This window comes from Tenrec ecaudatus, chromosome 2 (genome assembly GCF_050624435.1).
Source record: "Tenrec ecaudatus isolate mTenEca1 chromosome 2, mTenEca1.hap1, whole genome shotgun sequence".
Lineage (NCBI taxonomy): Eukaryota > Metazoa > Chordata > Mammalia > Afrosoricida > Tenrecidae > Tenrec > Tenrec ecaudatus.
In genome coordinates, this window is record NC_134531.1 from 253,476,593 (window position 1) to 253,490,216 (window position 13,624).

Below are 13,624 nucleotides of genomic sequence, written 5' to 3' on the forward strand. Positions count from 1 at the left end.
TCACGACATTTGCTTATGCACCCATTTTTCTTCAGTGATCGTATTAGGGAAGTGAACACAATAATATGATTTTTTGTTCTTTGAAACCTCATAACGGATCCTTGGTTTTTCTTATATGTCCATTTTCTTGGTCTTTTCAATCTTTTTTTCTTGTGAAATTCAAGATAAGGATTTGTTGTAAACTACCCTATTCATTTAAAATTATTTGTTTTAATTTCATGTGTTACCATATGTGAATTAAACTAAATCAAGGCCACTGCCATCCAGACAATTACAACTCATCATGACTCTACATAAAGTTTCTGAAGCAGTAAATCCTCACAAGAGCTAAAAGCTTCTTCCTTGAGTTTGAATCTCTGACGTCGTGGTTAGCAGGCTAACACTTACTTGACAGAAATTTTTATTTGGGAGATTTGCGTAAATGTAAGAGTGGACACATGAAATGGAAAAAATTGATTTAGCAAATGAGAAATGTGTTAGCGATGAAAATCTCACCATGTTTATGATTTTTCCGTGACTGTTTTCCTCATTTATGATTTCATTTCAGTTATTGGACAGGGTGGAGATGGCAGATAGAAATGAGACCTTGGTGACAGAGTTTGTTCTCACGGGACTTACAGATCGTCCAGAGCTGCAGGTCCCCCTGTTCCTGGTGTTCTTGGTGATCTACTTCATCACCATCCTGGGGAACCTTGGACTGATTGCTCTCATCTGGAAGGATGCCCACCTGCACACGCCCATGTACTTCTTCCTCGGCAGCCTGGCTTTTGCGGACGCTTGCACTTCATCTTCTGTGACTCCTAAGATGCTTGTAAATTTTTTAGTCCACAATCACTTGATATCCCTCTGTGAGTGCGTAGCTCAATTTTGTGTATTTGCTTCCAGTGCAACAACAGAATGTTTCCTCTTGGCAGTGATGGCCTATGACCGCTATGTGGCCATATGTCACCCTTTGCTTTACCCAATAATGATGCCCAACACCCTCTGCTTGAGACTAATAGGCATTTCATATGTTATTGGTTTAATGCACTCCATGGTTCACGTGACTTTCGTATTTAGATTAACTTTCTGCAGATCCAATTTAATTCAGTATTTCTACTGTGAATTTTTACAACTGTTCAAAATTTCTTGTACTGATCCTACAATTAACATACTCCTGATCTTCATCTTTTCAGTCTTTATACAAGTCTTCACTTTTGTGGCCATCATAGTCTCTTATACCTGTGTGCTCTTTGCCATCCTGAAAAAGAAGTCTGACAGGGGCAGAAGCAAAGCCTTTGTCACGTGCAGTGCCCATCTGCTCTCTGTGTCTTTGTTCTATGGCACAATCTTCTTAATGTATGTGCGTCCTGACGCCGGCCGAGCTGATAGCCAGGACGCAATGTATTCCTTATTTTACACAATCGTCATTCCTCTATTGAATCCTTTCATTTACAGCCTGAGAAACAAAGAGGTAACAGGAGCTTTGAAAAGAATAATAAAGAAATAAATGATTTCAGGAAGTTTTCAACGTTCGTTTTTGTACTGTTTGCGAAGATGCTGAAGATTCCACATTTCCACCAGGTGTCAGTGTGAAGTAAGCCTGCTGCTGATGCCGTTCACTCAGAAATATTAAACAGCGGAAACTTGGTAGCATCACCCATAGCTGACTTAATTGGACACATTTTCTCCATTTATTCATAGCCTATTTAGATTTTGAGGATTTAAATGTTTTCCAAGGAATTTCCAAATGGCAGGCAGTAAGTGACAATTTTATTTAAAATTACTTTAATTGAGGCTGGTATATTGGCTGTGTCCTTAAATTCGTGAATGAGCGTTACCCTCCACTGGATTTGCTTCTTGTTGAAACCTGGCAGTTCTTTGCTACTCTCAGTTGTTCTCAATTTTCCTCAATGGCTTATAACTCACTGAAATCCCATATATGCAGAGTAAAGTTACATAGAAAAACAAACTGTTTCTTGGCAAAATTTCTTAGAAGATATGAACCCTGTGGTGAATAAATAATAGTAGGTAAATGTATTATTTAAGAGTTGAGTAAAAGGAAATCTATATATTTAAATGGGTGAATCTTAGGGGGAAATGTAAATTGACATTATTTAAAAAGTACATCATCAAAATCAATCATAGCTAATGTTTATAACTTCACATCCTATTTTTACCAGGAATATCGCATGTTATATAATAGCATAATATTCCATAATCAATCCATTTTGGACTGTCTCAGGAAATACTTCCATGTAATAAAGAACACTTCCCTAAATTGGCCTATGATTACATAATTTTTTCTATCAAATGTATGAGAGATGAAAAGATAGCAAAAAATAAATAAAAAGAACCCCAGATCAAGACAAGGGCCTAGTGTTATATATAAAAGCATGGGTCAAAGTATTATTAAAAATTCTTAATAATTTACTTCCAACTCCAGAATATGACTAAGTATATATGCCTAATATGCCTATTTATTTTAGAATTATTATACATACAAAGCTCGTAATGCCTATCTTTAAATAAAACTTTTTAGCACAGTTACTAAGAAAAAATGATTATACAAAATGAAAATTAAATATAAGTTGTTGAATACAAATATGCCTATTGATCATGTATTTTTAAAACACATTAGCTATTGCTATGTAAATGGATCACACATATATATAGAAATTTATTTTTCTAAATATTGAAGCATATGAAAAATACTTTTTATCATTTAACTTGATTTATTAATTTAAAATTAATATTAAATAGTCAATTTGCATAGTCTCACAATTTATTTCAACAGATCTCATTAAAAATACCTGTTTTAAATATATCTCATATTATTATGTTTCTTTTCTTAGAGAAATTTTTCAATAATTTCCTTGTCTTTGTGACTAATTTTGCAAATACCATACATTTTCTTAATATTTTATTTTCTTTTTTAGTAAAATTCTTATCCTATAATACACCAGTAGTATTTTTATGTAATCCCTTATATAGTTGCTATTATTTTTGCATCATACACATATTACATGCTTTATTTGAAGAACCTGTAAAACAACCATATGGTAATTAGATGACTTTATGTCAACCTGTCTAGAGGTGGAGTCAAACCTGTCGATCAAGTTAGCCTGATGACTCCCTGACGGTATAAGAATATGAGACAGGGCAAAATATGACAAAATAACGATGTATAAATTACCAAGGGCACATGAGGGAGGGGGGAAAGGGGAGGGAGGGGGAAAAAAAAGAGGACCTGATGCAAGGGGCTTAAGTGGAGAGCAAATGCTTTGAGAATGATTGGGGCAGGGAATATATGGATGTGCTTTATACAAGTGATGTATGTATATGTATGGATTGTGATAAGAGTTGTATGAGTCCCTAATAAAATGTAAAAAAAAAAGAATATGAGACAGTGGGAACTGTTCTCTCTCTCCCCTTTCATTTTCCTAGGTGCTGGCCACCCTGACAGTTGCCAGTGCCCTGCAACATTTCCAATTATCTCCACAATGCTGCACCCACTGGCCTGGGATATTCCTGCATTCTGAATCAGTTCATGTGGTTGTGTGAGTCTAACAAGAGACTTATGGGCTAGAATTGGACTTACGGGCTTGGGTTGGACTGGGCTGGGATGATTTCTTGATATGAAGCTCGTATATATATAATTCATTGGATTTGTTTTTCTAGTCAGTGGCCTAACACAAACCACGTGTTAAAATTTTCACACTCTTAAATTCTGTTTACAACTGTACAAGTAATTGAGGATTTTTTTTGTAATTGAGGATTTTAATGGGATAACTTCAATGATGTCAGACAGTGTAAGATATGACAAATTATACAATTGATGTATGTATATGTATGGACAGTGATAAGAGTTGTATGAGCCCCTAATAAAATGTTTTAAAAAGATATGACAAAATAATAATTTATAAATTATCAAGAGTTCATGAGGGAGAGGGGAGTGGGGAGGGAGGGGGAAAATGAGGAGCTGATGCCAGGGGCTTAATGGAGAGCAAATGTTTTGAGAATGATGAGGGCAGTGAATGTACAAATGTGCTTTACACAATGGATGTATGTATGGATTATGATAAGAGTCATATGAACCCTCAATAAAATGATTTTTTAATCCCAGCTTATATTACTTAATATCTAATGGGATGGGGCGGGGCCGGGCGATAGTGAAGCTTACCAGTTAAGCTACAGTCTTTCCTTCTATCTTAAGAAATATCTGAGGAATTTGCATTTAAAATAATATGTAAGGTCAACTCAAGAAATGCATTAATTCATGAAAAATTAAATTCTTGCTGGGGCTAGTGTGGGCTGATTAAAGATTCGAAATTCCTCTGAGTATGGCGTACCAGCTGTCAAAGCTATTTATTATGGAGTGCAGCCACGCTGTAAAAGTAAGAGCAGTGAAACTAGCCTGCCAGTGCCCAGCTGAGAGACCTCAGTATAGGAGCAGGATACAACTTTGATGCACGTTTCTCCTGATTTCAAACCATGCCGTATCCCCTTGTTGTGTCCTCATGACTGTCTCTTAATCCATGGACAAGTTCCACACAGCATCGGGTAGTGTCCTGGAACTCCCATTCTTCTGAAGTCTATCTATAGTTTGTTATGATCCATACAATCGAATGCCCTTGCAGGGGCAATAAAACTCAAGTCAATGTCCCTTTGATATTCTCTTCTTTGAGCCAAGACCCCTGTGATGTCCACAAGGCCATCCTTTGTCTCACATCCCCTTCTGAACCTCTGGCCGCCCCCAGTCGGTATATTGCTGTAAAAACTCCACAGGTGGGCTAATCAAGCCTGTCAAATTTATTAACATCTTTGCTCATAGTTGATTAAAACAAAATGCTCTCCAGGCTAAAAGATTATACTTTACAATCTGCATAAGTTTATAGCTGTAAATTCTAACACAAATTTTGTGATCTGACAAAAATGAGTAAATTCATTCCAATGTTGTCTGTAAAATCAATGTACTGTTACTGTTTATTTCTAATCAAATTCTTAAACTATAGGAGTGTATAATAATACTATAGGGGTTGAGGACATAAAATGTAACTTAAATAACTCCTAATGTTCTCAGGTTTACTGCTGTTGAAAGGTGTATTTTATTTTATTTTTTTCTTAGCAATGGTATCATTGTGGAGGAGAACATGGTGGGTGGGGAGGGAGGGAGAATCAAACATGTTGGGGAGAGGCCTAACCTGCCTAGAGCCCCTAGCCGCTCCCCACTTGGGGTGCTCAGAGTGAAGTAGGAGGTGAAAGGGGAGAAGCAGAGCAGGATGGATAATGGCATGAGTGGGAAAAAGGCATCAGTGGACAGTGACTTGGGCCCTGTGGAGGAAAAGGCTTGGCCACATCCCGGGCAGTCAGGGAGCTGCTTGACATCCAGGCCCAACCTCTAGTCTTGTCCCTTCCCTTTCTTGGCTTTGGCCTAGCATTTGGTCTTGGTGGGACAGGCCTCCATCATGCAGAAAGTCTCCTGCACTGGGCATTATACCATGGCTTCTTCAGTTTGGCCTGGCAGGCTCCGGTGCCTGGGCCACCACACACACCTCAGCTCTCAAATAAATCCTTGCAGCCAGCTCCAAGCTCCTTCCAGTTGCAGGGTTGTCTGCACAGGGCTCTGCAGGGGCTCTCTGGGACACCCACTCCGCAGTCCTGAGGCTGGGGATGCAGAACCCCGGGTGCATTTTGCATGCTCCCTCACAGGGCCACCCTCCTGCACTTTGCCCTTCTATTGGGCTCCTTGGAAGTGAGCGCAGGCAGAGCAACATGAGCAACGAGGAGGAAGCCTCCATGCTGCACGCCTCTGCCTGCTTGCTTCCTCCCCTGTGCCCCACAGACAGTCTTTTTTTGGGGGGGATCATTTTCTTGAGGGCTCTTACAATGCTTCTTACCATCCTCACATTAATCTTATCAGGCAGATGTGCACCTATGCTGCCATCATTCTTTTCTAGACAATGACTTTCTACTGAGACATTGGTATCAGCTCCTCTTCCCCCACCCCCTCTTGACCCCGCAAACTGAAACCTGAAGGAGCTCACAGGGGTCTGGGTCCATTGTACACCTGGTCATTCTTCTGAATAAACGTACACATAGAACGCCATGTTTAGTAAGGTTAGAAGAATAAAACACGCCAACTTGAAACATGTATACTTATTAGTTGTAGTCACCAGAATGGTAGCAATTATTTATAATTCAGAATATTTTTCAAGAAAGAGTATGTTATCACTGAATGCTGATATCATTTAGAAATGCTGGCCAGGGTGACAATAAAAAAGCAAATTTGTAGGGGAAATTGGAACCTTCATCCATTTCTGATGGGATTATAAAATGGCCTGTGCTGTGGGAACGTCTGGAAATTCCTAAGAAAATGTTCATCTAGATTGGTCATATGAGCCCCCCCCAACCTCGCCAAGTAATTTGTACATCTATACATTTACTCCAATAAAAGGGGAGTCGGGCCTCAAGTAGGTAAGTGCACACCAATATTCATACGACATTATTCCCAGTAGTCAATGTGTGGAAACAAGCAAATAGTAACAGGAGATGGATGGGTAATTAAAAAGTGATATGTGCATGCAATGGAAGCTACTCAGCCACAAAGAGGGAAAAAAAGACCCGAGAGCTGCTACAAGACGGATAAAACTGGACACTGAGTGAGCATTACGCTAGGTGGAAGATCAGTCACTAAAATACAGTATGCTCACCTGCCCCTGCCTCCATAAGAATTTATTTCAAAGGACGACATTGAATCTGCAGCTCTGGGAGAGGGACATGTCTGATCAGCGCACACGGGAGATGATGAAGAGGGAGGAGGAGAGAGTGGAGCACATCCTGGCCCACCAGGCCTGGAGGATGATGTTCCCGATTAGAGCAGCCAGTCCACAGAGAGGACCACATGGCTGGCCCCACTATGAGACATGATGTGCCTCATTAACCCATAGCCCTACAGGGGACAACACCGGAGACACAGTGTGGGAATTGCACCTGATCTGATCCTGCCACACCGAGGTAAAACACTAAGTGAGTGCAACAGAACAGCAAGGGAACAGAGCTGCGAGGTCCCCAGGGAATGCCGAAGGTGGACTTTGGGGCCAAGTGTGGTGCCCCAACAGACTGGACTGGAAAACACTCCTAAAGGCCAACAAATGGTCCTTGAACTAACTACAAGCTTTTCTTTCTTATTGTGTTTTGTTTTCTGTCATTGGTTTGTTGTTGTTGATGTTTTGTTGTATATTGTTGCTTGGTTTTTCTCTGTCTTGTTTTTGTGCATGTTATTATCTCCACAAGTCTGTCTAAGTAAGATTGGCTGGATGAACAATGTGGAGGAGAAAACAATGGGACCAACAATGGGAGAGGGGGAGGTAGGAGGAAAGGTAGTGGTGTTTAACAAACCCAGGGACAAGGGAACAAAAAGTGATCCACATCAGTGGTGAGGAGGGAGCCTGGTAGGGAGTGATCAAGGGTAATGTAACCAAGAGGAATTACTGAAACCCAAATGAAAACTAAGCATGATTGTGGGACAAGAAAAAAGTAAAAGGAAATAGAGGAAAGAGCTAGGGGGCAAAGGGCATTTATAGAGGTCTAAATAAAGGCGTGTACATATGTAAATATAGTTATATATGAGGATGGGGAAATAGATCTATGTGCATATATTTATAGGTTTAGTATTAAGGTAGCAGAAGGACATTGGGCCTCCACTCAAATATGCGCACAATGCAAGAATACTTTCCTCTATTAAATTGACATTCTATCATGCTCACCTTTCTGACACAATTGCTGAAGACAAAGCAGGTGAATAAGCAAATGTGGTGAAGAAAGCTTATGGTGCCTGGCTATCAAAAGATATAGCATCTGGGGTCTTAAAAACTTGAAGGTAAACAAGTGGCCATCTAGCTCAGAAGCAACAAAGCCCACATGGCAGAAGCACACCAGCCTGTGCGATCATGAGGTGTCAAAGGTATCAGGCATCATCAGAACAAAAAATCATATCATTGTGAATGAAGGGGGGAGTGCAGAGTGGAGACCCAAAGCCCAGTTGTAGGCCATTGGACATCCCATTGTAGAAGGGTCTCGTGGAGGAGACCAGCCAGTCAGGTGCGATGTATCAATGATGAAACATACAACATTCCTCTAGTTCCTAAATGCTTCTACCTCCCCTCTCCCCACCCGCTATCATGATCCCAATTCTACCTTGCAAATCTGACTAGACCAGAGGATCTACACTGGTACAAAATAGGAACTGGAAACACAGGGAACAGGGCGGATGATCCCTTCAGGACCAATGTTGTGAATGGCAATACATGGAGGGTAGAGGGAGGGTGGGTTGGAAAGGGGAAACTGATTACAAGGACCTACATGTGACCTTCTCCTTGGGGGACAGGCAACAGAAAAGTGGGTGAAGGGAGACATCAGACAGGGAAAGCTATGACAAAATAATAATTTATAAATTATCAAGGGTTCATGAGGGAGAGGGGAGGGGGAGGGAGGAGAAAAATTGAGGAGCTGATGCCAGGGGCTTAAGTGGAGAGCAAATGTTTAGAGAATGATGAGGGCAATGAATGTACAAATGTGCTTTACACAATTGATGTGTGGATGGATGGTAATAAGAGTTGTATGAGTCCCTAATAAAATGATTGGGAAAAAAAACATAATAGTTTCAGGGAAAAGAGGAGCCAGTCAGGGTGTGATGTAGCAACCATGAAACATACAACTTTCCTCTAGTTTCTAAATGCTTCTCCTCCCCCCGCACCATTGTTATCATGATCCCAATTCTACCTTGCAAGTCTGGCTAGACCAGAAGATCGACACTGGTGCAAATAGGAACTGGAAACACAGGGAATCCTGGGCGGATGATCCCTTCAGGGCCAGTGGTGTAAGTGGCGATACTGGAGGGTGGAGGAAGGGTGTGTTGGAAAAGGGGCAACTAATTATAAGGATCTACATATAGCCTCCTCCCTGGGGGATGGACAATGGAAAATGGTGAAGTGGGATGTCAGAGAGGGCAAGATATGACAAAATAATAATTTGTAAATTATCAAGGGCTCATTAAGGAGTGGGGAGAGGGGTGGGAGGGAAAATGAGGAGCTGAGGCCAGGGGCTTGGGTGGAGAGCAGATGTTTTGAGAATGTGAGGGCAATGAATGTACAAATGTGCTTTACATAATTGATGTATGTGTGGATGGTAATAAGAGTTGTATGAACCCCTAATAAAATGATTAAATAAATAAACTTTTAAAAATACAGTATGTTATGATTGCCCTTATATGTGAAGTCTCTAGACTAGGTACATTTTAAAAACAAACAAAGCAAACAAATAAAACCAGAGTTTATTCACAGTTACCAGGGCCAAGAATGAGAGGGAAAGGGGAAGTCACTGTTTAGGCTACAGTGAGTTTCATTTGAGGGTCATAGGAAATTCTGGAATTGGACAGTGTTGATAGCTGCACAACATGAGGAATGCAATCAGTATCACTGAATTATGTCTATTAAACACGTTGAAATGGCAAGTGTCCGCATGTGTATGTAGATACACACAGACACATATATGTATATACAGACTTTTGAAAAGTTCATGGAATGGCTTCATTGTCCTTTCCTTCCATTTTCTACAAGCTGCTTTAGGCCCCTTTGTGCGTGTACAAAACGTTAACTTGGTGTTTATCCACTTAATATTTTTTTTAATTTTCATACAGACTACACATTAGATGACCACTCTGATAGTCCCATCCTTGGTACACCATGGGCACAGTTTCACTTTTGTAAGAACTAGGTGGGCTTATTTTTTTTAAACATGGTAGAAAATTGAACCAATGAGTCAGAGGAATGAGGAATATTCTAAGGTCAGGAATAAGGAGTCGATATGAATGTATTTTACAAATTGAGTCTTGATTGTCTTGGCATACATTCTAGCAGTCATCGAAGTCATCAATTCATATCACAAGTTTTAAGCGAGTCCAGGTTTTCATGATAACAACAGAGTTCAGAATAGGACAAAGAAGCAAAAACAGAGCAAGAATTCTCAGCTGAAAACTAAGCTGGAATGAACTAATGCAGACTCTGTGCTCCAGTTTTATACTCTAAATTGTCCAATGACCGTACATAATCTGAATGTAGATGTAAAATTTTCATAATCAGTGCACACCTCATTTATGGTTTGAGGTTCTGAGGGGAATATCTACTTACTAATAATATCCTTTATTCCCTGTCTGAGAATTAACTCTCCAGGTAACTCAAACACACAGTGACCTGGAGGATAGAGGACAACTGCCCCACCTGGTCTCTAGCCTCTCACCTTTACAGGAGAAGATCACCATCTCTTTCTCCTGCAGAGCAAGCAGGTGGACTTGAATCAGCAATCTCTCTGCCAGGGGCCAAACACTTAAATACTATACTACAGGTCTTTGTCTGGAGCCTTGAGACCTATTCAAAATCTGCCTAAATCTCAACCTCATAGATCACCAAACCAGGAGACAAGAGCTGAGGAATTTTATTTATTTTAATTTTTTAATCTTACTCAACACCTTAGCTATCAGGAACTGGTTCACAAATTAAGCAATGATTAGGACAGTTTGATAAGTATTAGGACAGTTTAAACATAAACAGAAATCTATGAAATTACATGAGTGTTGCTAGCTTTTGCCAATATATATATATATATACATATATATATATATATATATATAACCCTTGAAAATCCAGTTTCTACTCCCTGGTTTGTACTTCCCAATTCATTCTTATTACATAACAAGGCATCCCAAAATGTGGAGGATTTACAACCACTTGGTGTTCATTAAAATTCTGTGAGTTGGCACTTTGGACTGTATCCAGCTTTTGGTCTTAATTGGATTCACTAATGTATCCTGAGACAGTGGAAAGACAGACAGACTTCTATGGGCAGTTGCCCATTTACTGGGACAATGGAGATGACAGAGCCATGTGTATTTGTCATAATTTAGATTGGTCTCATCTAGCTCACCAAGTGACTGCGAAGAACTCCAAGACAATAGATGAAGTATACAAAGCTTCATAAGGTCAAGTCTCAGAACTGGAACAATTCCAAATCCACCATATTCTACTGAGCAATTGAAGGCTGGTATCAATTCTATTAATGGAGAAATAAATTCCATGTCTTGCTAGAACAGGGCTTTGAAGTCTCATTAAACAAAGCATAGGTACTGAAGGGGGAAGAATTATGATCATTTTATAAAAATGTCCTATCCCCTCTTCAGGTTATATGCAGCTGCGTATTCACCTGCTGTTTCACCATGGGGACCATCTTATCTAGCACACGAGTTAAGCAAAAAAAAGCAAGTGACATCTTCGAGCCCTCGGCCCCACCCACCTCCATGTAAGACTAATCACAGTCCCTCAGTTAATCCCCCATTTTAAATCAGTTTGCTGGCTAATAACCCCTTGAATGGAGGGGAGACTGGGTCCTGTTGAGGAAGAACCACACTATATTGCTCAAAATTTAGACTGTTAATCTTTCTCCCAGCCTTTTTTGAGAGGTTTAGGGGTTGGGGTTGAAGGGGGTGAGTTAGGAGTACAGGGGGATAATTAAACATTTCAGGGGTTAATGATGCTGGCTCTGAATTGACACTAACTCCAGGAGACTCAAAATGTCCCTATGGCCCATTATTCAAAGTGGGGGGCACATAGAGGTCAAGTTACTAATGGAGCCTTGACTCAGGTTCATCTTACACTAAGCCCAGTGACTTCTCAAATCATCATGAAGTGATTTCCTCCATTCCAGAATTAATCATTAGCATAAACATACTCAGAAACTAAGAGCTACTATAGTCTGAAAATCTACGTGGAAGATACTGGAACTGTCCCATCTAGAAAAATAGTCACTCAAAAGCACTGGTGCCACATTCCTGGAGGGATTGCATAAATTAGTGCCACCTTCAAAGAATTGAAGTATGTAAGATAGTGACTCCCACCGCATCCCCATTTGGACTCACCTATTTGGTCTACACAAAGAAGAGATGGATCTTAGAGAATGATGGTCAATTGTTATAAACTTCATCAGGTGATGACTCTAGTTGCAACTGCTATTACAGAGGTAATTCTATTCTCTCAGCAAATTATTACATCTTCTGGTACCTGGTATGTAGCTATTAATCTTGCCAGTGCCTCTTTCTCAATTCTAATTTTGCAGGATCACCAGAAGCAATTTTCCTTTAGCTGGAAAGGCCAGTAATGCACCTTCACTATTCTACCTCAATGATATATCAACTTTCCAGCACTATGCCATAATTCTTGATCAACTTTCCCTTCTTCAAAAAGTTATACTGGTCCATTACGTTAATGACATTATACTGAGTGAACCTAGTCAGGAAGAATTCATAATGACGAGACATACCAGGAAGATATGTGCTTGTGAGATGGTGGGAAATTAACCAAACAAAAATTCAGGTATCTTCCACCGCAATGAAATCTCAAAGGGTCTAGAGATGTGGGGATTTGTCAGGATCATCTTTCTAAAGTGAAGTATAAGTGTTTGAACCTGGCCTCTCCCAGTACTAAAGAGGTGGTGCAAAGCCTGGTGGGAATCTTTGGATGTGGAGGCAATATATCCCTCTTTTGAGTGTGCCACTCCAGCCTGGTATCAAGTGTCTCAAAAGCTATTGATTTTTATTGGAACCTTGTGTTACTCTGTGATGACACAGCAGTGACAGGTTTGGGAATCTTTGATAGGCCTCTATTGGTAAATCAGTACAAACTCGTGGTTTTGGGGCGAAAAGCCTTAACACGCTTTGCACATGACTACTCTCCTTTTGAAACTAACTGCTTTCTGGTTTGTTACTGGTCCTTCATAGAGATTGTGCACCTAACCATGGGCCTCCAAATCACCATGCAGCTGAGCTGTGGATCCTAAACTGGTGTTGCCTTACCAAAGAGTTATAAGTTCACAGCAGCACTCTATCATTCAATAGAAGTGACTTAGACAAATACTTCATGAGACGGCTGCTATTAGGGCAAACTCCAAGACAAAATCAAGCAGTGGCTCTTAGACCACGTAGTCACTCAATCCAGCCTCACAGGCAATGGGGTGGTAAGGCTGTCTAATGCTTATAAGCACGTCACTCCTTTATCAGTGTTTTGTAAAGACCACTTCTCCAACAGAAGCACCACCCAGGCTGGGGACAATTCCTTGTTAGGAGGAGAGTAGGAGATGACCAAATAGTTCATGCCATGTGGCAATGCCCTGTGGTCATCCCTAGTAGGTAGACAGCCCTACATTGTTGTTCAATACACTTGGTGGAGGTCCATGACCAAGAGGAGACGGAGATGTATCTGTCTCAAAGAAAATGACCTCACTTCTGTTGGAGGGGAGAGGGCCGCGTGCTCTTGGGGAAAATGCTGCCCTCAAGAGTGAGAATCCACTGGTCCTATATAGCTAATCACGTATGATAAACTGAATTTGTTTTCAGCCCTTTTGGACTCAGAACCCATAAAACAGACTACCAAGATTTCATAGATCTTGTCCTCTTGAGGCATACGGCATATAGACCACATCAGAAAGATCCGAGTTGGAAAGCTACTAAGTACTGCAGGTTTTTCCCTTCACACACCTGTTGCAGATTAAAGGAGCTAATAGAACTAATTAAAGAAGCAGCTAGAACGCCTTTGGC

General features: G+C 40.5%; 1 protein-coding gene across 1 annotated transcript; it reads left to right on the forward strand.

The window, feature by feature from the left end:
- The first annotated feature begins 565 nt into the window (after window positions 1-565).
- On the forward strand, window positions 566-1,489 carry LOC142441459 (olfactory receptor 5AC1-like). The gene has a single exon (XM_075543437.1). It carries the CDS (start codon window positions 566-568, stop codon window positions 1,487-1,489), a length of 924 nt encoding a protein of 307 aa, XP_075399552.1.
- Window positions 1,490-13,624: the final 12,135 nt, after the last annotated feature.

Excerpts from the sequence above, each read along its gene's own strand:
- LOC142441459 (XM_075543437.1), top strand. The coding sequence starts at position 566 with ATGGCAGATAGAAATGAGACCTTGGTGACAGAGTTTGTTCTCACGGGA.